At 41.9% G+C, this 25,747-nt stretch overlaps 1 protein-coding gene across 1 annotated transcript in view; it reads right to left on the bottom strand.

The window, feature by feature from the left end:
• The window catches only part of clasp1a (cytoplasmic linker associated protein 1a), a 234,507-nt gene extending 214,879 nt beyond the window's left edge, over positions 1-19,628 (bottom strand). The window contains 2 exon segments of the mRNA XM_034187292.1: positions 9,133-9,853; positions 19,474-19,628. Of these exon segments, the coding sequence (XP_034043183.1) occupies positions 9,133-9,327 (195 nt within the window). The 5' untranslated portion in view covers positions 9,328-9,853; positions 19,474-19,628.
• Between the last annotated feature and the right edge of the window lie 6,119 nt (positions 19,629-25,747).

Genomic DNA, 25,747 nt, shown 5'->3' with positions numbered 1-25,747 from the left:
ATCTGAGCACAACTCACATAAATCCAAAAGCCTTCTTTTGCTCCAAATCCTAACTCTATTGTCCTTCTTTTTTTGCAACCCACAGTGCTGGAAAACCACACAGACAAAACACATGCAATAACAAGTGCCACAGAGATATGTTTCTGGGCCACTTCTGTCCAAAAACGAAACCACTCTTTTGACCGTGTATAATCCATATTCGCTACAAAATGTTTGGATTAAACAGTTATGACACTAAGCATGACCACTGAAGATGATACTCAGGGTCAAAGAACATGCAACCAAAAGAAAACTGATCCCTGTAACTCTATATTAGTAGTGTGTACATACATACAGACATACACACATCTATATTATAATAACCAAACTGTCAATTTTGCAAGTTTTCCCACCTACAAAGAATGGAGAGGTCTGTCATTTTTAGGGATGGGTATCGGGAACCGGTTCCTTACGGGTATCGTTAAGAAATTATTCAATCCACCAACATCAAAAACCTTATTGCTTAACGATTCCCTTATTGGTCCTTCAGAGTGGCTGTTGTTTTTGGGGGTGTTTGTCAAGAAAATGATAATTTCTCTACATTGATTACAGACCCTGCAGCGGGTCTATAATCAACTTTTCTGCAGCGCAGCTTTGCTTTGAACCTTGAACCAATCGAAGCAGTGACTCATAGATTGAAGCAGTGCTTCGATCTGTTGCTTCATTGATTCATTGTTTTATTTTGCTTTATCTTAATTTTTCCCTGCTAAAATCCTAAAGAGCATGTCTCTGAGTAATATTTACCTTTTTTATGTTAAACTGACCTGTTATGGTCTTCTTAAACAGTTGATAGATGTATTTTACAACTTAAAAAACAGGACCGCTAACGCGTTAACATGTCTATGGCGTTTTCAATGTTAAAGTTAGCATTAAGCTGTTCGCATCTCAGAACATTTGTGTGCATTTGTTTTCTGTATAATAATTAATGGCTCAGCATCTGTTGTCATAAAAGAGTCAAATTATCATTTTTTAAATAACTTTTTATTAATATATTATTAATAATAGCAACAACAACAATAAATAATAATGCTACAATACAATTTTAGAGAGAGACAAAATAGAACCTGATGAAACAAAACAACAGAAAATATAAAACCAACTAACAGTGAACATATAGAAATAAATAAGTGTTTCCTGTGAACACCTAGTGACTCTTACACCTCCACTTCATCCCCATCTTATTTAAGTTTAATGACAATTTGTTTCGGTCAAACCATATTTTCAATTTGTTAAATTCTTCAGTGATTTCCTCCATAACTATCTGCCAAGCTGGAAAACTGCTGCATCCTAGTAATGCAGAATACTACTGGAATAAATTTGAATAAGTTGTTTGTTTGTTTTTTTTCTCAGCAAAATAGATGCTGCACTCACTGCAGTTTATTGTCTGGAATAGTCCCATATTGCATTTCAGAGTTTCTAGAATTCAATCATTTTCATGTGGGTGGTGTTGGGGCGTAATTTTGGGTTTCAGCTGTTTTTGTTTTTCACCACTTTCATCCCTGAATATGTCAATCGTGAGTCACTTTTAGGCGGATTAAAGTCACTAACTGGGACACTGTCTTGTTGCAAGAAAGAAACGAGAATCATCTTCCATTCTCTTCACACAGCTCCAAACGCTGCGCGGCTCTCGGCCCGGTCAAGTTAGAACAATAGAGTCCAGTCAGAATTAATAACTTCAAAGTGAAATGCCGTTTAAATCAAATGACACCTCTTTCCAAACGTTGTAATGCAAACAAACTGCAATCGATCCAAATGTTTTTTCCTCCCAAATTGAGACGTCCTGCGCTGACATGCAGCAGCCGGCTGAACTCAGCTCAGAGGTATGGAGAGAAATTCATGCCAAAATGTCTGAAAGGAAATTTTCTTTTTTTTTTCCCACTTGTCCTGCACACTCTGATGGCGATATTTTGGCCTTGTGTCTGCGTTTATGATTTTTTATTAACAGTTGTTTCTAAAATAAAAATAATCAGAATCACAGTGGTGGGTTTTTCCAGGCATCCTGCGCACTCCGATGGTGATGTTTTGGCCCCCTGGTGCTTATTATTTCTTATTGAATATAACAATATGAATGTAGGAAAGACAATCCAGCTCTTCTGTGCATGTGGAAGCAGGTTGACAACATGTAGATGATTCAGATGATTATATAAGAACTGTTCTGGAAGGCAGAATTCATGATGTGGATCAACAGCAGCTGCAGCAGGTGGAAATAACTGCACATGAGGAGTCAATGCGCGGCGTTCACACAGACTGGTCAGTTTACTGCTCTGATTATATATACAATCATCTTTACACTTATATTTATTCCCCCATCAGTATATATGGCTTAGTAACGTAGTACAGCAAAATAGCAGCCATTAGCGTTTTTTTATTTTTTCAGCTCTCCTGCACACTCTTGTGATATTTTCGGCTCCTGCGTGTCCTGCGCCTTTCAGTACAACCCTCACTGAGGAGGTACCAAAATATATGTCCTTTTTCTGTTGTTTGTAAATTAATATAATATAAAATTACAAGGATCTATTTTTAGCTATTATATAAAACAAATAATCAATGTTTTGACATTCTTTCAATGGAATGAATATTTCATGAGGTGAAAGCTGGAACATACCAATCAATCACTATCACCGAATTGAAATATTTGTACCATTGCACGCATAAACATTTGTTATTTGTATATTATTGCATGAAATAAGTATACGATCACCTACTAGTTAGCTTTGCTGATTAGCGGATTAGCGGAACTGTGCCCAATACTGAGAAAGCCCAGAATTACACAGGAGAACCTGGTCAATGACCTGAAGAGAGATGGGACCACAATCACAAAGATTACATTAGTACATTAGTAGTAACACACTACGCCGTCAGGTTTAAGATCCTGCAGGGCAAGCAAGGTCCCCCTGCTCAAGCCAGCACGTGTCCAGGCCCGATTGAAATTCACCAGTGACCATCTGGATGATCCAGAGGAGGCATGGGAGAAGGGAATATGGTCAGATGAGACCAAAATAGAGCTTGTGGTATCAACTCCACTCGCTGTGTTTGGAGGTTGAGAACAACCCCAAGAACATTGTCCCACCTGTGAAGCATGGGGGTGAAAACATCCTTTTTGGGGGTGTTTTTCTGCAAAGGGGACAGGACAACTGCACCGTATTGAAGGGAGGATGGATGGGGTCATGTATCGCGGGTTTTTGGCAAACAACCTCCTTCCCTCAGTAAGAGCATTGAAGATGGGTCATGGCTGGGTCTTTCAGCACGACAATGACCCAAAACACACAATCAGGGCAACTAAGGAGGGGCTCCATAAGAAGCAATTCAAGGTCCTGGAGTGGCCGAGCCAATCTCCAGACCTGAACTTAATGGAAAATCTTTGGAGGGAGCTGAAACTCAAAATCTCCAAGATTTGGAGAAGATCTGTGTGGAGGAGTGGATCAAAATCCCTGCTGCAGTGTGTGCAAACTTGGTTAATAACTACAGGAAATGTCTGACCTCTGTAACTGAAAACAAAGGTTTCTGTACCAAATATTCAGGTCTGTTTTTCTATTGTATCAAATACTTATTTCATACAATGAAATGCAAATTAATTATTTAAAAATCATACAATGTGATTTTCTGACAGTGGATCAAATACTTATTTGCCTCACTGTAGGCTTTGAAGGACTGCATCAAAACTACTTCACAGATTCTCACCAAATTTGCACCACAAATAGATATTAGGGCATGGAAGACACTGAACTTTGGCGGTGATCGGGGACTGGATTGGTGGATGTCGTTTTATGATCTGTGTTCGAGGAGGCATGGACTTCTGTCTCAGTACAGGAGGTATGGCCACACCCCTCAGCCTGCTGTGTATGTTAAAGAGAAGAAACAGCGAGCCAGCCAGTTGAAGCGAGCTAACGGACTGGCTTGCATGTCTCTGGAAGTGGGAGGAAGCTGGTGTAACAGTATACCCCCCACCCCACCCCTGAAAGGCAACATTCCTACAGGGCAGCACTGATTAAAGCGTACCCAAACCTTATTAAGGCCCAATCAAGATAGAGCAACCTTTAAACTCTTTATTTCATGGATGTCTTATTAGTATTCTTTCTGTATGTATCTATAGCTATCAACAATAGTAATATTTCCTATTCTGAAGTATCTTTAAATCCACCTTCCAAATATACTCTACAACTAGAATCACTCGGAGAGCGCAAACCTCCGCCAAGGCCACAGGGTCACTGACGTCACATGGAATACCCTTTGGCAAAGAGACTTATTCTATGTCGTTTCACGCATCTACCGTCATGTTTCAGATTCAGTGGTTAACCCTCTGGGGTCCGAGGCCATTTTTTGGACAGTTCACTCGCCTGGCATAAATGTTTTATTACTGCTGTTAATAGCTCTCCCTGCATTCCACAATCATGTTTTAGGTCTCTTTTTTCAGGACAACCTGTACTTTCAAAATATATATGCTATAGTTATGTTTTATAAGTGTAATACAGGTTTACAATCAGAAATGAGAAAGGAAAAAGTAAAAAAGTAAGTCCCTTTGGCTGCTCCCTTGTTTAGCACTCGGGGTCGCCACAGCAAATCCAAGGTGGATCTGCATGATGAATTGGCACAGGTTTTACGCTGGATGCCCTTCCTGATGCAACTCCACATTACATGGAGAAATGTGGCAGGGGTGGGATTTGAGCCCGGAGCCTTCTGAACTGAAACCAAGCACATTAACCACTTGGCCACCACCCCTAAGAAAGGAAAAAGTAAAGCGGGAAATAATGTTCCACACACATTTATTCAAAACACACAGCAAACTATAATAAACAACTGTTTTGACACTTTATAAATAAACACAAATGCACATTGTGAACAATATATACAAAATGGTCTATGCATTTTGTGTTCATCTCAAAGCAATTTCTGTCTGCTATTACACTATGAAGTTGACTGTGTGTTTGTTCTCTCCTGCTCTGAAAGCAACATTCACACTTCGAGGCTCATTCAGTTTGAGAAGTGGCCCCTCCCCCTCGCTCCATTGATATTAGGGCTGAAATGATTAATCGAGTAATTCGAATAATTCGATTACAAAAAATGTTCCGGGCAAATTCTTTGCCTCGAAGCTTCGTTTTAAAGCTGTAGTACATATGCCAGGCCTGTAGGTGGCACTGTAATGCTCCCACAAAAAACCGTGAAGAAGACAGTAGAGCATGCCCATAACTAATGTAAATGGACTGCATTTATATAGATGCTCAAAGCACTTTACAATTATGCCTCACATTCACCCGATGTCAGGGTGCTGCCATACAAGGCGCTCATTACCGGGAGCAATAGGGGATTAAAGGCCTTGCCCAAGGGTCCTTAGTGATTTTCCAGTCAGGTGAGGATTTGAAGCCCAATACCTTAACCACTAGACCATCACCTCCCCTGTAAGCGCTAATCAATGTAGCAGGCAATGCTACAAGTTTACAAAGCCACATGCTGAGTAAAATAAAGCCTGTGCTGAACGTCTGAAACGGACTTATTATGCATTTAAAGTGAAGCAGTGTGTTTTATATATATATATATATATATATATATATATATATATATATTTATTTATTTTTTTTTTTTTTTTTACGTGGTTTGCTCCACTGGCTGCTCTCCACCTCCGCAGATGATGCGAAAGGAAGCGCACTTTAAATTAATCATGTTTAACTATTCAAAAAAAGGGCTACATTCAGATTTGATAAGAGTTTTTATCAACAGGCTGTAGACTTCATTCATCAGTGCAGCTGTTGTGGAAATGTTGCACTCCACAGCCGTTTTTTCAAAGGCTTTGTTATTCACCAAGTATCCACAGAAAACAAGGAATTTGACTTTGGTTTGACCTGCTCTGTAAGGAATGTAGCAATATACACTAAGCACTGAATACATCATAGCAATAAAAAGTGCAAATGAAATGTGCAATACGGAAAAAAAAAATGTCCTGTCCGCAGACTGAAGATTTCACAGAGTGCCTGGGCTTATGGTTTGGCAAAGCTCCAAAACTCCTAATACGAGGTCTGTTAGAAAAGTATCCGGTACAACATACTGGTATCCAGTACCCACATACCGTGAGGGCTTTCCGGTTGTCCGGAAAGCCCTCACAGTATGTGGGTACCCACGATGGTCCCTGGACAAAGTGCAGAAGTCCCAGAGAACAAAGAGGCCAGATAGACAGGAGACGGAGACAAGAAGAAGAGGAGTGTCTCTCCCTTATTTAGCAGGAGTAGGGGAAAAACTACAGAGGATCTTCAGACAGCACAAAATCCCAGTTTACTTTAAACCGGTTAACACCTTGAATCAGAAATTAGTTCACCCTAAGGACAGGATCCATAGTTACAAACAGAGCAATGTAGTGTATTCTATCAGATGTCAGGAAACTGTAACAAACACTACATAGGTGAGACTAAGCAACCTTTACACAAAAGGCTATACCAGCACCACAGAGCGGGCGCCAGTGGTCCTCAGTCTGCAGTTCATCTCCACCTTAAAGACACTAACCACACGTTTGAGGACAAGGAAGTTAAAATATTAGCCAGAGAGAAGAAATGGTTTGAGAGAGGGGTCAAGGAGGCATTCTTTGTGAAACGTTTGAAACCTAGCCTTAACCGGGGAGGGGGTCTGAGACACGCTTTATCCCCTGTTTACAATGGGCTACTCAGGTCAAAGCAGTTTCAGTCTTTTGTTCATGGTAATGAGTCATTCACGTCATCAGCAGAGTCGTCAAGGGAGCCATCAGGAGAGGGACAGCTGCCCTGTCATTAGGAGGGTGTTAACTAGAGCACAATAGGTGCTAATTAGAGCTATTGTTTAGTCACCAGCCTATAGCAGTCTGCCTCTCGGTAGGAGGGGTCTGGTTAGGTTTAAAACTCCAGCTTTTGTGACTTCTTGATTATTCTTCTCTACAAGAGTCAAGACAGAAGTCAGACCACCAGAGCAAGAAATTTTTGGCTGAGGAAGCTTCTGCGATTTGAAGCGAAACGTCCTCGCGTCAAGCAACCCAGTCCAGTCGAAGATTCAAGCTTCTCTACTATGGAAACCATCTGGACAACTGAGAGCCTACACAGAAACGTTCAAGATGGTAATAGGTTTTCTATGAAATGGCCTACAATCAGTCCAGGGCAAGACCACATCACTGAGACATGTAATATCAATGTTGTTTCCACTCTGTCAGCCATGTATAAATCTGGGTAGGATGAAATGTGTGATAATGCTGCAGCAGGCTTGTTATGCAGGGGGTGGGGGGTAAGATATACAGGGGAGAAGATCAACTGGGACACCAGAACACTCAGAAGAAACCCACACGAACACAGGGAGAACATGCAAGCTCCACACAGAAAGGACCACGTGGGAAGCAAACCCACAACCTTCTTGCTGTGAGGCAACAGTGCTAACCACCAAGCCACCGTGCCGCCCAAGTTATAAATATGAAAATGATTAAGGATCTTGGGGTTAGTAATCTTATCAAACAAACATGTAGACTGACCTCTAGCACCATCGTGGTCTAAAATTCTGGGGAGAGGCCTGAAAATGTATTGTTCACACAATGACAGATGGACATACACTATGCAAGTCCTATATAGTCCCTGAGGGCTGTTATTGTTTGTGCTTATCTCCAGATTCCTTAGTGTGAGGTAGAGAAGAGTCCATGACTTCCCTTGGACGGGACGCCAGTCAATTCCCCATCTACGCCCAGCACCCATTTACAGCTGGGCAGGCTGACAAAATGCCAATAAGTGTCTTTTTCGCGGACAAAGACAAGTAGCACGAGCGGGATATGAACCCAGGTCTACATATTGGCAAGCCAGCTCCTTATCCACTGGGCTACCTGCTCTGCATACGGGACTGAAATTATACATGTGCTGCTACGGGTGAGTATGATGAGCAGCACATCACACCATCCAGGTCAGCACAGCATCACAGCACAGAGGCTGCAGACAGTCAATGCCCTCATTGAGCTATGTAGGGCGCAGAGAGCAGGCTCGGGTTTGCAGGGGCAGATCTCTGAAATTTGCAGGTCTTCATAAAGCAAAAGCAGCATATCCACACATGAAACGGTTGCCTTAGCAAACATTATGCAGAGAAAGCAACTTGTGGACGGCCACTGACAAAACATCATGATTAAGGGTCAGACAAATTTATGGCAGAGATTAGACTCTCAATACAAGCACAATCCATCACATCAGGAAAAATGAGATTTAGCTCTGTGCTGACAAATAAAAACAGTCTGTTTAATTAAATTTTGCCTGGATTGCATTTTAAAAATACATATTGCAGGTATTTAAAAAAATTTACAAACCTGTAATGATGTAACATACATACACCCCATACTACATGCAACCCCGCCCCAAGAAAGCCAGGACATTGAAAAGCAACATTTAATTATTTTTAATAAAAGCTTCATAAATGTCTCCATGACAGTGCTGGTTAGTCCCATCTGAAAGTGTGACAGAAAACGTTAAATTATCTGACTGATAACCACTACTCTTGCTGACAACTCTGCATTTCAGCTGCACGATCTAATGTTACTTTTGCTCACATTAGCACCACAGACTGAAGGGACAAGCTGCTTAATGCACTGATTCACAACATTCACGATGAGTTCAAAACAGTGACAGACATTAAACACAGAAATCTAGTGACTATGGCGGGCGATCCAGCAGCTACCAAGCTAATGATAGCGCCCTTTCAGAAACTAATATATGGTACTTCTGAAACAATGTGCACACACACAGCTAACCTCTTCATTTTACAGGCTGTTATGACACTGTTAATATTCCAAGTTAGAGCATAATTATACATGTAGGTTCAATTTAAAAACAAATCTTTCAGCCCTACATGAGTTTATATTATGCTTTCAATGAGCCATGATATGGTTTTCTAATAAAATTAAGACAGCACTTTTTGCAAGCTGTTAAGCATAAGAGAAATCAACAGTGGACCCTGACTGCAGGAACGCTCTTTCTCAAATTCATAAACACAACACAGACCCAAAAAAACACTGACAAATCTATTTTTAAGAAGCAAAAGCTTTACAAATTCAGTCCAAATTGACATAACCCCATAATCACTGTTGTTTTCCATCACATCAGAGAAATTTACCTTGAAGTTGCTTGAGTTGACCCAGGAGCTGGCAATACCATCAACCATTTTGTCCAGAACCGTCTGATCCTGCTCAAGGTCATGGGATTTCTCCTTATCCAAAATATAGTCAATAATTTCTTGCCCCACCTGCAGGCGTCGACCGACGTCCTTCTGCAGGACCTGAGCTAGACAGTTCTCCATATTGGGCTCCATTGCACTGGCCTCAGGGAAATCCTTCCTTCTTCAGTCTGCAGGGTGGAATGATTGAGTGACCAGGTACAACCAGTCCTCTGCTGCTAAAACCAGCAGGAATTACAGTTATTGTGCCCAGGTATGTGGGGGGGATATATCCAGAAAAGGGGAGGGGGGACCAGGGGAAACAAGTAAGTGCAGTCAATCTGCTTGTGTTTTTATCCCAGAGGACAAGCCTTCCGTTTGTGCCAACTGCTAGCTAGCTGGCTAGCTAATGGCCATGTCCTCAGGATGGAAGGAGCAGAGTTTGGGGAATGGCAGCAATGCAGCATGTGTGTGTCTGGACAGCAGCTGTGGCAAGTTTTCTGCTCCCTCCTACTCTCTTCTGCACCCCCTCTTCTTCTCTTAGATGAGTCTGAGCCAAACCGCTACAGCATGGGTAGAGGAAATGGCTTGGAGAGCAGCGAGAAGAGGCAACAAATGTAGCCGGATGGTTAGGACTGACTCAGAGCTCCATGTCTTGTCAGGGTTTCTGCCCTGAAGAGCCCTAAAGGAGCGAAATGGAGAACAGACAACACACCACGGTCAATTCATTAGCAATTCATTTGCAGTCCTTCAAGGATAAACAACATTTAATTTGAGATTTGTGATCAAGCTCACAAAATGGCATACTGCTTGCAGGTACTGTATGTATATCGTGGCAGTAAGTGTTTTGTGATCAAACACCTCAACTTACAAATTGGTCAACCTCTGTAAATGTCACATCTTCATATGGTTTAATACTATCTTTTGTAGATTTACTGAAATTTAATAAACAGTGCGGGAAGGAGGGCAGCACGGTGGCTTAGTTGTTAGCACTGTTGCCTCACAGCAAGAAGGTCATAGGTTCGAGTCGAACCTGTGGCCTTTCTGCGTGGAGTTTGCATGTTCTCCTTTACACATTGATGTCAGTTTTTAATGCAGTGCCGCCTGACGGATCGAAGGTCACAGGCATTCAATGTTGGTTTTCGGCCTTGCCGCTTACGTGTAGAAAGTTCTCCAAGTTCTCTGAATCTTCTGATTATATTATGGACTGTAGATGATGGAATCCCTAAATTCCTTACAACTGAACGTTCAGAAACATTGTTCTTAAACTGTTGGACTATTTTTTCACGCAGTTGTTCACAAAGTGGTGATTCTCACCCCATCTTTGCTTGTGAACGGCTGAGCCTTTTGGGGATGCTCATTTATACCCAATCATGACACTAAAAAATTAGTGTCCTCAGTTCCCAAATGCTTATTCAGTGTTGTTAGAAGGAAAGGTGATGTAACACAGTGGTAAACACACCACTGTCCCAGCTTTTTTGAAACGTGTTACAGGCATCCATTTCAAAATGAGAAAATATTTGCACAAAAACTATAAAGTTTTTGTGCAAATATTTTTTTAATAGTTTTTCCAAAGAGGATTTGCAAATCATTGTATTCTGTTTTTATTTATATTTTACACAATGTCCCAACTTCATTGGAATTGGGGTTGTACAAGAGCACAGTAACAGCTCTTATGCATTTGCCACAGTCGTGTTCTCACTTTCAGAAGCAGTTACGTTTAAATTTAAGACAAACAAGTTAGCCTTGATATAAGCTTTTCCAGTTTGCAAAAGTCCAGGTCAGGTCTGGGAGCACATGCTGTGGCTGTGCGTCGCCACATTCAACACACTACAGAACCTCCCAGAGTCCTGGACGATAACTACTCAAGCAGGCAACTGGGCATGGGGTGGTTTCTGGTTTCAAAGTATATTGTGATTTGAGAACGTCACAGTTTCAAAACCGCTAAAAATTTCCATCATACCGTTCCTGTGGTATGAGTTGTTAAATTATGACTTGTCCAAGAGAAAGTGCAGGAATTCTTCAGGTCATCTGCAGCACAGAGAAACATGACTCCTCACCCTCCGGTTGGTGGAAGCACTACTATATCTGTTGCGTATAACGGTGGAAGGACATGAACCCTCCTGTTGAAAAAGAAGTTGTGGGCTTTATGGGAATTTTTCAGGTACCAACACAGACAGCCGCGACGTCTGACATGCAAGACGTGCTTGCAAAGAGTGGCTGCCAGAGGAGGTGTTATCATTAAGACTTCACATCTTCATCCATCACTCTTTACCAAATACAAGTTAATGCTGTCTTGAAATGAACGTTTGCAACCAGTTATGATAGTTAGCATGTCTAGCATTGGTGACAGAAATAACCTTGTTACCAAGACAAACAGTGACATGAACAAGCACTTTGTATGGTGTTAAAGCTATGACTCCCGGGCTTCGCTAAAAGCTACTTGAGGTCTCATAACATGTTATTCTAGGTGCTGCGTTAGATGTTGCCATTGCAGCTCATCAATGTCCTGACACATCCTGGCCAAATAATTTGTAACACAATGCTATACTATTAAAAATAATTTTTCTTTTGGCTTCTCCAGCAAGTAGGATCATAGTCATTATTGACTGGATATATAGAACAACTCCAGATCAACTAACTGCTGTGATAATTTTGCTTTGGATGGTCATACAGGCTGATTCTCAGACTGGCCCATGCCTACAGACAGCTGGTCCATTTCCACCTCCCAAATACAGCCATCCATCTGACACAGATAAGGTGTCCCATTTGCCTTTCACATCTGCTGTAGTCTTCAATACTGAGGCACCTGCGTGCTGGATCGTCCCTCGAGAAATGTGCAACAACGCCAAAATGTTGTAGCTGCTCCTCTTTGGATTGTGTGCAGCTCGTACAAAACGCTGCTGCTAGGCTCCTGGCTAGATCCTCCAAGCACTTCCATGTTACACCTCTGCTGATTTCACTTCACTGGCTCCCCATCCAATACAGAATTCAGTTTAAGGTTTACATTGCAACATTTAAGGTTCTGCCTGGTGAATCACCAGCTGATATTTGCGAACCTTTGCAGGTGTACATCACCACTAGGACTTTGAGGTCCTCTGACAAAGCTTGTTATCCGTTTCTACATCTAGATCAAAAACTAAAGGGCACAGAGCCTTTTCAGCCATGGCCCCTAGAATTTGGAACTCTATGCCATCCAGTTTATGATCTGTGAACTCAGTAGACTTATTTAAAAAGCATCTGAAGACCCATCTTTTTAAATTGGCATTTGAGTAGCATTCAATTGTTTGGCTTATTTTAGCTGATATTTACTAAATTTTTTATATTTTTGTCTTTTTATTCTGGTTTTGTTTTTATTTTGCTGTGAAGCACCTTGTGACTCCTGTCTTGAAAGGTGTTACAGTATTATTATTATTATTATTTAAGCTCTCTCACAGAGCAGCACGGTGGCTGCAATGCTGCCTCATAGTAAGAAGGTCCTGGGATCACTTCTTGCCTGGTCCTTTCTGTGTGGAGTTTGCATGTTCTCCCAGATGTTTGCACGAGTTCACTCCAGGTGCTCCAGCTCCCTCCCACTTCCACAGACATGCAGGTTCAGTGTATTAGGACCTTTATGGGGCTATTCCACAGAGCGCGTTTCTTTCCCTTTAGCGCCTTGAGGCATCTTTGTTGTGATTTGGCGCCTTATAAATTAAATAAAATGAAAATTGAATTGAATCCTGAATAGCAAATTGGGGCGTGTTTTGAAGAATCATAATAAATTCATGATCCATCTTTGTCAATCTTGAATAAACTTGGTATTAGAGCCCGACCGATATGGATTTTTTGAGGCCGATTCCGATAACGATATTTGGATGAAAAAAATGCTGCTGTCCGCGTACCTGTTGTGTATGTGTTGTTGATTGTCATCCTGCTGGTCTACGATGGTCTTGCTGCTCGCTGTGTGTAGGACCGTCAGGCTCTGCTCAATATCCGAGGTTCTATGGAGAACTATGGGGCTTCATTCTCGTCTTCTTTTGGTGATGAGCTCTTTCGGTGGCCTCCGTTTGTGCCGTTAGCCGGTGATGCTAGCGCCAGTCAGCGCTACAGGAGCTCCCGCGGACGCAGACGAAGGCGGGGGAGAAGAGCCGGTGTGCAGGTGAGGCTGATGCTGTTTTGGAAACGCGGAGTTGTGGGAAAATGTCGTCGATCCCGTTTGATCAACTTGCTTTCTCCGGACGTGTGGATGTACGGCCCATCTCCCTCGCTGGATCATCACCGGCGGCCCTGCTGTCTCCGTCAGGTGTTTCCTGATTTTCCCGTGGCTGTGGTGCGCCCCCCCGCTGGCGTTAGAAACCCGCAGGCGAAGTGGTTCGTCTCTGCGGGTCCTGTGTGCCTTCCCCCGGCAGTCTGCTGTGGAGAATCCAGCTGCAGCTTCTCTCAGGATGGCGCTGTTAAATGCACGCTCCGTTGCTAACAAGACTTTCATTTTGAATGATTATATTCGCTCCAAGGACCTGGAATTTGTTTCTAACTGAAACCTGGCAGAGGGAAATGAACACGCCCCCCTCATTGAACTCTGTCTCAAAAATTTCCGATTCTTCAGCTCACCGCGTTTGTGTGGACGTGGTGGCGGACTTGCTGCGGTCTGTAGGACCAGCTTTGTGTGTCGACGTGTGAGTTCAGAATCGTTTCCATCTTTTGAATCACTGATTTTAAAAGTTGGGAGAACTAATCCTTTTTATTGTGTTTTAATATATCGTCCACCTGGTCAATGCACTTCCTTCCTCAAGGAGTTTAGTGACTTTTTATCTACAACTCTCAAGCTGTCCAGACTTTTAATTGTTGGTGATTTTAATTTCCATGTTGATGATGCTTCTGATAAATCTGCTGCTAAATTCATCAGTCTGATGTAATCTTTCAACTTGATCCAACACGTGTCTGGCCCCACACACAGCAAAGGTCATGTTTTAGATCTTGTTTTTACTCTGGGTCTTAATATTGAGTCTATTTATTCTGAGGATATTTTTATTTCTGATCATGTTTGTATTCTTTTTAATTTGTCTCTTAATCTGGATTGTCCGTCTGCTCCTCCTGTGATCTGCTCTCGCATTTTTAATCATTTTACTGCAGATGTATTTTCTGCTGCTTTTAACCTCGAGTTGTTTAGCTCAGATGATGTTGATATTTTAGTTAATTCTTTTAATCATCATTGTCTCTCAATTTTGGACAGAGTGGCTCCTTTTAAAACCAGACACGCCCCTCTGAATAACTCCTCCCCCTGGATGAATGACAGTATTCGTAGTGTTAAGAGATCATGTCGGAAAGTGGAGCGGTTGTGGAAATCTACAAAGCTCCAGGTCCACCTCCTTCATTTAAAGGAGCTTTTAATCTCTTTTAATAATATAGTGAAAGATGCGAGGGCTGCTTATTTTTCCACTTTAATTTCTAACAGCCGACGGAATCCAAAAATTTTGTTTGACACAATCAGAGACATTGTTACACCTGCATCTCCTGCTGCTATCATTCAGTCAAATGAAGACTGTGACAATTTTCTGTCCTTTTTTATCAGCAAAATTCGTGATATCAGGGCAAATATTAATCCCTCTCTTTCTTCTTCTGTTCCCTATCTTACCCGGCCATCAGTTCTGGATAGTTTTAAACCTATATCACTGAAAGAGCTCACTGGTCTGGTGAACAGATTGAAACCTTCCTCCTGCCCACTTGATATCGTCCCTACCTCCTTTTTTTAAAAAGGTCTTCCATTCTATTGGCCCGGTTGTCTTATTGATAATAAATAGATCACTGCTTTCTGGCTATGTCCCTCAGTATTTTAAACAGGCAGTTATTCACCCTCTTTTAAAAAAGCCTAATGCTGATCCTTCACTCCTTCAAAATTTTAGACCAATTTCAAAGTTGCCTTTTATTTCCCAAGTCTTAGAGAAAGTGGTGGCCAAACAGCTTAATGAGGTTTTAGCTGAACATAATATTCTTGATAAATTCCAGTCTGGGTTCCGCCACTTGCACTCTACAGAAACTGCCCTTCTCAGTGTTTCAAATGATATTTTAATGCGCAGAGATGCAGGTGAATATTCTGTGCTTGTCCTTTTGGATCTCTCTGCAGCTTTTGACACGGTGGATCATGGAGTCTTAGTTGAGAGACTAAGGACTTGGGTGGGCATTTCTGGGTCTGCTCTGGACTGGTTTTTGTCTTATCTTTCACACAGGACTTTCGCTGTTGCTGCTGGTAAATTTATGTCCTCCTCTGCCATGCTATCCTGTGGTGTGCCTCAGGGTTCTGTTCTGGGACCTATATTGTTTGCTCTATATTTGCTCCCACTTGGTCATGTCTTGAGTAGTTTTAAAGATGTCTCCTACCACTGTTATGCGGATGACATCCAGCTGTACATCTCATTCACTCCTCAAACAGTCTCTAGGGTATCTGCTCTTCAGAACTGTGTTGAGGTTATTGGTGACTGGATGGCGGCCAACTATTTGTCCTTAAATATAGCAAAGACTGAGGTCCTTGTTTGTGCCCCTGACGAGTTTGTTCCCACTGTGGCTGGGAATCTTGGTTCTCTGGCCCCTTTTGTTCGCTCAGCAGTGAGGAACTTGGGTGTTACGTTCGATCACTCCCTCAATTTTGACGCGTATGTTACCCGCCTGGCACAGTCTTGTTTTTTCCATTTGCGCAATATTGCCCGTCTGCGCAGCATTGTGTCTCGGGCGGAGATGGAGATGATCATTCATGCATTTGTGTCACGTTTGGATTACTGTAACTCTCTATTTTTTAGCCTTAGCAAGTCCTCTTTGGACCGCTTACAAACGGTTCAGAATGCGGCTGTGAGGCTGCTGACGAGGTCATCAAAGAGGTCACATATAACCCAAATCCTCTCCTCCTTGCACTGGCTCCCCATCCATTTCAGACTCCAATTTAAAATTCTAGTACTGACTTTTAGAGGTCTGCATGGTCAAATGCCATCTTATATCACCGAGCTATTACATCCATATGTGATAAGTAGGTCTCTGAGGTCTTCGGACCTGGGCCTATTGGTTGTGCCTAGGACAAGACTGAAGACCAGGGGAGACTGTGCTTTCGAGGTGGTGGCACCTAAAATGTGGAATGCATTGCCTTTGGACCTACGCTCCGTGGACTCTGTTGAAACATTTAAAGTGAAGCTAAAGACCCTTTTGTATAGGCTGGCTTTTACCTAGTTTTTATGGTTTTATGTTTCTGCTGTTTTTAATTTCTCTGTTCTTATGTGAAGCACTTTGTGATTTCTATCTTGAAAGGTGCTATATAAATAAACCTTACTTACTTACTTACTTACTTAGAAAAGGGCTTATATCAGCCGGCCGATATATCGGTCGGGCTCTACTTGGTATACGTAGTAGTTAGGGCAATCATCGACACCAGTTTTGAAATCTGGGTCAAATTTTCGAATGGTTCAAAAATTTTATCCCAATTCACAAAATCACGGTCATTACGCAGTCACTTCTGAGTATTCGTAGTCTTAACAGTTTCAGTCATGTTTGAACGTCTTTAAATGGGGTATTCCTAGTAGGGCTTGAAACTTGTTTGACTGTTCCATCAGGGTAAGAATTTGAAGCCATAGCAACGTTGTTGCAGTTTTGTTCAAAGTTGAACAGCTTGATCACGTCTGGCAGAGGGCACAGCTCTTGACTGTAGGTGTGAGTGTGAGTCTGAATGAGTTTGTCTGTCTATATGTGGCCCTGCGAAAGACTGGCGTCCTGTCCAGATTGTACCCCACCTCTCAATTTATGACTACTGGGATAGGCTCCAGCCCCCCACTCCACCCATCGTGAGCCTTGACTGGAGTAAATGGGTACAGAAATTGAATGAATGAATGAAGGTTCTCTCACAAGGCAAGTGGTCCAACTGTTTGTTTGACAACATCAAAAACAAGGATCCTCCAAATAGACCCAGTTCCAAAGACATCCACTTGTCACCTTCAGTCACGGCGTGGTATCAGCATGTCACAACAAAATTCTCATGCAAAAGTATCAGCATCATCAGACATATCTGCCGAGTGATGGCTTGACTCCAGTCCATATGCACTTTCTAAGCATTTCTCAATCTCAAAGACCAAGGACTCAGAGACATGAACATCACTGCAATCTGTCTACACATTCAGCACACACAGATACACTACTTACAGATGGCTGAGTGCAGAAGTCACTGAAAGCCAGGCTTCTCCTTTTAATCCAGAACAATTATTATTAGCTGTCGTATGGCACGCGGCTTACTGACACTGGTGTCTTCAGCAACTTCAGCATTACAAACAACATAACAACAAAACACTAAAGCTCTGAATAAAGTGTGCACTTTAATCCCCTCTGGTACACAATGACAACTTCACATGCACACCTAATGCTGCGTTTACACATAACGACGACAAGTCACGAATGCCACAAAGTACACATTCTTGGCCGCTGATCACGAATGTGATGATTCGGGGCAGAGGCGTCAGGTGTCCTCAGGAACTGCTGCAACCTGTTACCACACGTTACGATTAATGGCACATGTTGCCGGAGAATTATCAGGAACCATTACGCACGGTCAAGAATAGTGTTCCGCGTTGTTACGTGTGATAGCGCGTAACAGCGCATCGTTAAGTTCTGTCACATTGTGAACGAGGTGAATTGTCTCCACACCCATATTCATCCAACCGAATTCAGATCGCTCCAGTTTTTCAGAAGAACTTTGTGACTGCATGCGTAGTTGGGCTCTGTGCCATGGAGTGGTGCAGAGAGGAGGAGGAGGACAGAGCCAGATGTGTGGCTTCATGCGGCTCTCGTCTTGTGCATTTTCCCTAACATCAGGCGCATGCAGCAGGTAGAACACCTGCAGGAGCGCGCTGAAGAGCACTGAAATTTGACTTTTAGCCGACTTGGTGTCAGCAATCAAACTGAATGCGGTACAGCAGGGTTTAATTGTGCACGCGCTTCTTCCTCCGCCAGACTGGAGGAGGTGAAGAGATGTCTGGCTGTACGTGAGACTCCTCCCGCTCCTCTGGTTCCTCTGGCTCAGACTCATTCTCCCGCTCATCAGTTACAACAGCAGGTGGAACACCTGCAGGAGCATCCTGAGGAGCTTCAGCAGGAACTGTGGAACGACATTTGGAGCCGAGTTTAATTGTGCGCACGTGACAGAAAACTGATTTGTCGTGCCGCGCAGTGAAATGTGACGCCGCATTACAAGTCATGTCAAAACTTGACAGTTTCCGTGTCACTTCGTAATAACGCGTGACAGTTTGGGCTCCAAGAACCATCACAGGAACCACTACGAACATTGTCACATTCTATTAAGGATCAATACTCATCAAGACGGATCAACACGCTCAGTTGCGACCTCCACGACATGAGACGAAATGAGGATGGTGTGTGACATTCGTGGAAGATTTTTTTGACAGGCAAAAACATGCTCCACGAATATCAAGAATATCACGCACCAACACGCACTATTAAGAAACATATTCAGATGCGTTAAGTCACATTAAGAATGTCAAGAATGTGTCACGAATGACAGAAAAATGACATTCGTAACGCGTCTTGCTTATGTGTAAATGCACCTTAACCTGCTGCCAAGGGAACACAAGGGTTTGAACTTTAGTCACACCTTCATATAAATAAATGATAAGCATGTGGTGACTGTTTATTCTGTCCACTTCCAAACAGTTAGATCACATGCGTCTTATGAAGCTCCCACCATAAGAGCAGCCTCTTCCCTTTAAATCATCAGACTTTTTTAAGACCTTTTTAAGAGGGACCATGCTGACAAACCTTGGCTTTAATAATGTTAAACGCTGAAGAAGCTGCACCACCTTTAATGTAGTACACGTTAATAAGTGTGTACTGAATGTAGTAAAGTGCCGTAGGGCTGTCATTAGGAGAAAAATACTGTCAATGTTGCCAAAACATCATTTTTAAGCTCTGTGTTGTGCTGGCATTCTGTTTTTATGCAGTTAGCTGAGCTCTTGCTAGCCTGACCATCACTGTTAGCTGTACCTTCACAGCTTCCGAACACTGACTGCTAAGTTGGAAAACAAAGCGTTGCCCGTTCTTTTAACCCCGAGGCCATGACACAATCCTTTTCTTTGTTTTCTTTTTTTTCCCTCCAGGAGCTGGTTAACCTTTCCCCTGTGGCACTCGGAGGAGTGTGTGGGAATAACAGCTAAGCTAGCCCCTAGCGAAGCCCTTCCTTTCAATGAAACCTTAGTACGCAGGAGGCAACAACAAAGAGAAGAAAAGGTGACAAAGAGGCGAGAAAATGAGCCGATCCCAGCCTGTGTGAACTCTTACCATATCCTACTGAGGAACCGCCGTGGACATTCAGCTCCGGCTCGGTTCTTGTAAATACACAGACTCACGGCCTGAAGCCTCTTCTTTCTTTTTCTCTCCACCCGGAATGTTGCCTGCAGGACAAGAATGGGATTGTCGTGCGCATGCGCACTTCATCCAGGGATGATGATGGCACTTGGAAAACTGTCGCATGGCCGAGGAAAAAAGTTAGAGCTCAAAGATCGACATCTAGCGACACCTACCGGTCAAAAGGAAACGCCGACCAAATGCACGTTCTGGGTAAAATATGAAACACGGTGACCTTTTATAAAAGTTCTGGTTTGCACACAGCGTAAAAGTGCATACCACTGTTTCTAGAATCACTGGGCTTTACTTGTTTTTCCAAAATTTTCAGGCTCATTTATGGGTTTGTGCTTGTCCCATATCAAGATTAACACCCAGGATTATAATGATGTGTAACAAGGTGAAGTCCAAATTGAAAAGATGTTCCTACGAGCTTGGCTATTGGGGAATTCCCCTTTGGCTGACCTGGTAGAGTTTTGGTCTTCAGTTCTGCAGTCTGGTGTTCGAATCCCGGCCACAAAGATAGGTCCTCCGGTCACAGATGTAATGGACTCAGTCATCACAAATGATGTGAAATGCAGTTTCAAACTTGTAGTAACATTAATTTCTCTGCCATGACAAACCTTAGTCTGGATCCTTGGTCTTTGAGAGTGAGAGACACATGGATCATGAGGTCCTAGACAGCAGATTGAAGAATCCCATACCTTTGCAGTAAAATAAAGGTCCAAGTCTTTAGGGTTCGGGTCATCCTGTCTGACTGTAGGGTTCTGAGAGTGACACTAATCAGTGACCTAAGGTGATGACCGGACATCTTTGGTGCTAACTAGATGTCTTTGCCGGATCCACTTGTACTGCTAGAATTACTGTGTCAATCCAACAGTTACTTAGGGAGAGCCGGAGGAGTAAAACTTGCACTGCGAGGAAACATCAGCTACATGCTGACCATGTGGCATATTTCTCTGGAAATGATCCAGCATAGAGATGTCTGAGTCCCCACTGTACTGAGGGCAAGGTTCTTTAACCAAAGGCAAAGAGTGAGGTCCCGGAGAGAAACCTGATAGACCCCATAGCTGTGGCCTGCATAATCTGTTGGTGCATGGGCATCCTCTGCTACCCAGGAACCTGAGTCCCAACCATAGGCAAATGGGATTGGGTTAGACTGGAGCATTAGCCTTACTCCAAGGCAACTAATCTAGCACATGGAGAACTCCTATTAGCAAAGCACCTGAAGTATGCTGCTGATTGGGTTACTAAAACTTTTGGACCAAGTCTTTTTATCAGCATGACTATAACCAAATTCTCTGCACAGGTAGTTCAACTATTGTCTTTTAATCTTCCCAAGTCCACTGGCAAGATGGAGACAGTGACAGGTGAAAGACATCACTGGCAGTCCCTGGTTTGCATCCTACACTGTTGCAACCGAGGTGATGGCAGCTCCTTGCAGAAACTTTGAGCAATTGTGTTATGTCTGCCAATGGTGACAAAGCTGGTCTTTTTAAATGTTCCACTGCTTTCCCAAATCTGGAGAGAGGGTGAGAAAACAAGCCCCACAAAAAAAAAAAAAATTAATTCTCAGCTCACCTAGTTGGCAGCCTAGCACGGCTCTGTGGTTATCCAACCACATGCTCAAAATTTTAAGTTCAAACATATAAAGTTCAATCTTGAGTCTTGGAATGTTAGACTTCAATTCCAATCTAGAACACAGACCATCTCTCATCTGTAACTCATTATATAGATACAGGGTTATCTATACAAAAGTCACTTTTCTAGTTCATCTCAAGTGGAAGAAGTAGGGGAAGGATATATTATGGGCTGGTAAAAGTATTGAAGAATGCTGTTAATCAAGTGTAGGCTTAGTCACAAAATCAGAAATTGAGAAATCATCATCATCCACTTACATTGGATGTTGTGAATGACACCCGTCACTCCGACCTTGTGCTTGAGACATTCTACGTATGAGCAGCTTCGCAGTGTCATTTCAAAAAGTACCATAAAGAACAAAATTGTCATGTGAGCTTTTAATGCTCGCGTGGGCAATGACTATCAAATGTGGACCTAAGTCCTTGGCTCCCATGGTGTTAGCTCTATGAAGTTCAATGGATTGTGAAGCTTTCCTTTTGCAAAGAATTTGACCTTTGCTTTATAAATACATTTTACTAACAGCCCAAAAATCATAAAACCACTTGGATATACCCTAGATCTGATGATTGGCATATGATCGACTACACTCAACTGTAGACACCATCTAAGGGACCTTCTCAGCACTCGGTCCCTTCATTCCTCCTGTTTTCTTTCTGATCATGCATTTTTAGGTAGCAAAGTATTTTTTCAAGCTATCACACAAAAAGGCATTTCTAGAACTCATAAATCCCTAAAAGATCAATGTGTTGGCTTTAAAATCTGTTGATTACAACTCTCAGAGAAGCTTGAATCTGCTGTCAACTCTAACAACATTGAGACTTCATGGAAAACTCACAAACATTACTTTTTCAACCTTACTTGAAGTCCATATCCAGTTCCTTAGTGAAGACTTGCATAACCTGCACAATGAAGATATTCCAGTGAGCATCAGAAGCAAATGCATTACAAGCAGCTGCTGACAGAAAGGACACAAGGCTTTTATGAGGGCAGTGTTTGGACCTAGGTAAGTAGGATATCACCAGTGCTTTCATCTGATGGTGAAACACTGAAGAGGGACATCCTCTGTCATTGGAAGCAACACTTCCAAGAATATGTTGAACAATAGTGCTGTTACCGCTGGAAAAGCTCAAGATAAAGATGCCATCCTAGCTAATTTTCCAACAGGGTGGCAAAAAACAAACAAACAAACAAACAAACAAAAAAAACTTCTTCACAAGCTCCTTGACCTCAGTCATGTCATCCACAGTAATAGTAGCATCTACTGTTGACACTACAAACTCAAAACTGTTATGTTCAAATTGCTTTTTTTTTTTAGCAATCCTGTGAATCACTAAACTAGTATTTAGTTGTATAACCAGTTTTTCATGATTTCTTCACATCTGCAAAGCATTAATTTTGTTGGTTTGGAACCAAGATTTTGCTTGTTTACTAGTGTGCATTGTCTTGAAACACCCATTTCAAGGGCATGTCCTCTTCAGCATAAGGCAACATGACCTCTTCAAGTATTTTGAAATATCCAAACTGATCCATGATACCTGGTATGCGATATATAGGCCCAACACCATAGTAGTAGAAACATGCCCATATCATGATGCTTGCACCACCATGCTTCACTGTGAACTGTGGCTTGAATTCAGAGTTTGGGGGTCGTCTCACAAACTGTCTGCAGCCCTTGGACCCAAAAAGAATCACTCCACAAAATATTCCTCCGTTTCTCTTTAGGCCAGTTGATGTGTTCTTTGGCAAATTGTAACCTCTTCTGCATGTCTTTTATTTAACAGAGGGACTTTGCAGGGAATTCTTGCAAATAAATTAGCTTCACACAGGCGTCTTCTGTCACAGCACTTACAGGTAACTCCAGACCGTCTTTGATCATTCTGGAGCTGATCAATGGGTGAGCCTTTGCCAATCTGGTTATTCTTCTATCCATTTTGATGGTTGTTTTCTGTTTTCTTCCACGTGTCTGTTTTTTTTTTTCTTTTTGTCCATTTTAAAGCATTGGAGATCATTGTAGATGAACAGCCTATTTTTTGCACCTGCGTTTTTACCCCCTCTCCAATCAACTTTTTAATCATCTATGCTGTTCTTCTGAACAATGTCTTGAACGTCCCATTTTCCTCAGGCTTTCAAAGAGAAAAGCATGTTCAACAGGTGCTGGCTTCATCCTTAAATAGGGGACACCTGATTCACGCCTGTTTGTTCCACAAAATTGACAAACTCACTAACTGAATGGCACACTACTACAACCCCTGGCAAAAATTATGGAATCACCAGCCTTGGAGGATGTTCATTCAGTTGTTTAATTTTGTAGAAAAAAAAAGCAGATCACAGACATGACACAAAACTAGTCATTTCAAATGGCAACTTTCTGGCTTTAAGAAACACTATAAGAAATCAGGAAAAATAATTGTGGCAGTCAGTAATGGTTACTTTTTTAGACCAAGCAGAGGGGAAACAAATATGGAATCACTCAATTCTGAGGAATAAATTATGGAATCACCCTGTAAATTTTCATCCCCAAACTAACACCTGCATCAAATAAGATCTGCTCGTTAGTCTGCATTTAAAAAGAAGTGATCACACCTTGGAGAGCTGTTGCACCAAGTGGACTGACATGAATCATGGCTCCAACACGAGAGATGTCAATTGAAACAAAGGAGAGGATTATCAAACTCTTAAAAGAGGGTAAATCATCACGCAATGTTGCAAAAGATGTTGGTTGTTCACAGTCAGCTGTGTCTAAACTCTGGACCAAATACAAACAACATGGGAAGGTTGTTAAAGGCAACATACTGGTAGACCAAGGAAGACAAAGCGTCAAGACAGAAAACTTAAAGCAATATGTCTCAAAAATGCACAACAAAACAAATGAGGAACGAATGGGAGGAAACTGGAGTCAACATATGTGACTGAACTGTAAGAAACCACCTAAAGGAAATGGGATTTACATACAGAAAAGCTAAACGAAAGCCATCATTAACACCTAAACAGAAAAAAACAAGGTTACAATGGGCTAAAGAAAAGCAATTGTGGACTGTGGAGTCATATTCAGTGATGAATCTCAAATCTGCATTGGGCAAGGTGATGATGCTGGAATTTTTGTTTGGTGCTGTTCCAATGAGATTTATAAAGATGACTGCCTGAAGAGAACATGTAAATTTCCACAGTCATTGATGATATGGGGCTGCATGTCAGGTAAAGGCACTGGGGAGATGACTGTCATTACATCATCAATAAATGCACAAGTTTACGTTGATATTTTGGACACTTTTCTTATCCCATCAATTGAAAGGATGTTTGAGGATGATGAAATCATTTTTCAAGATGATAATGCATCTTGCCATAGAGCAAAAACTGTGAAAACATTCCTTGCAAAAAGACACATAGGGTCAATGTCATGGCCTGCAAATTGTCTGGATCTTAATCCAATTGAAAATCTTTGGTGGAAGTTGAAGAAAATGGTCCATGACAAGGCTCCAACCTGCAAAGCTGATCTGGCAACAGCAGAGAAAGTTGGAGCCAGACTGATAAAGAGTAGTTTGTCACTCAAGTCCATGCCTCAGAGACTGCAAGCTGTTATAAAAGCCAGAGGTGGTGCAACAAAATACTAGTGATGTGTTGGAGCGTTTTGTTTTTCATTCCATAATTTTTTCCTCAGAATTGAGTCCATATTTTTTTCTCTCTGCTTGGTCTAAAAAAGTAACCGTTACTGACTGCCACAATTTTTTTTTTCCTGATTTCTTATAGTGTTTCTTAAAGCCAAAAAGTTGCCATTTGAAATGACTTTAGTTTTGTGTCATGTCTGTGATCTGCTTTTTTTCTACAAAATTAAACAACTGAATGAACATCCTCTGAAGCTGGTGATGCCATAATTTTTGCCAGGGGTTGTATTATTGTGAACACCCCCTTTTCTGCTTTTTTTTTTTTTAACTAATACCCCAATTTCATAGCCTTAAGAGTGTGCATATCATGAATGCTTGGTCTTGTTGGATTTGTGAGAATCTACTGGTACCTTGTTTCCCATGTAACAATAAGAAATATACTCAAAACCTGGATTAATCTTTTTAGTTACATAGCACTATTATTCTGAACACTACTGTATAAGGTTGGGGAAGTCCACCAAGGTTTCGAAAAAGCTTCCACAATTAAAAAATTTTTAAACTAAGGTTAAAAAGTAGTCTGTATTTTTCGCTCTTCACTTTGATTTCTTCAATAAGCATTGAAGATGATACAGGAGTTTGATTCTAATTCAGAATGTCAGGTTGGCTCAACCACCAGCACCTTATATCGGGCACTGAACCAGCATTTGTGAGCTGCTCGTTTTCTGATGCTGCTCTTCAGATAGAACAGCAGCTTATGGACCGATCCTCAATTACTTGTAAAGCATTTGACTTGTCAGCACGAAGAATTCTGAGGTAGTCTATGCCTAAATAGACCAGAGGGATTAGGCAGCAGCTCAGCACTCAACTGTACCTGAAACAGTTGATTGACAAGACCTGAAATATGTACAAATCATTTAGACACAGAAGCAAAGTGATCCATTCAACATCCATTGACAAGATTGTAAACC

The sequence above is a fragment of the Thalassophryne amazonica genome, chromosome 14 (assembly GCF_902500255.1).
Source record: "Thalassophryne amazonica chromosome 14, fThaAma1.1, whole genome shotgun sequence".
In the NCBI taxonomy this organism is placed as follows: domain Eukaryota; kingdom Metazoa; phylum Chordata; class Actinopteri; order Batrachoidiformes; family Batrachoididae; genus Thalassophryne; species Thalassophryne amazonica.
Note: the sequence above shows the minus strand (reverse complement) of the source record. Positions and strands in the feature narration are given on the sequence as shown.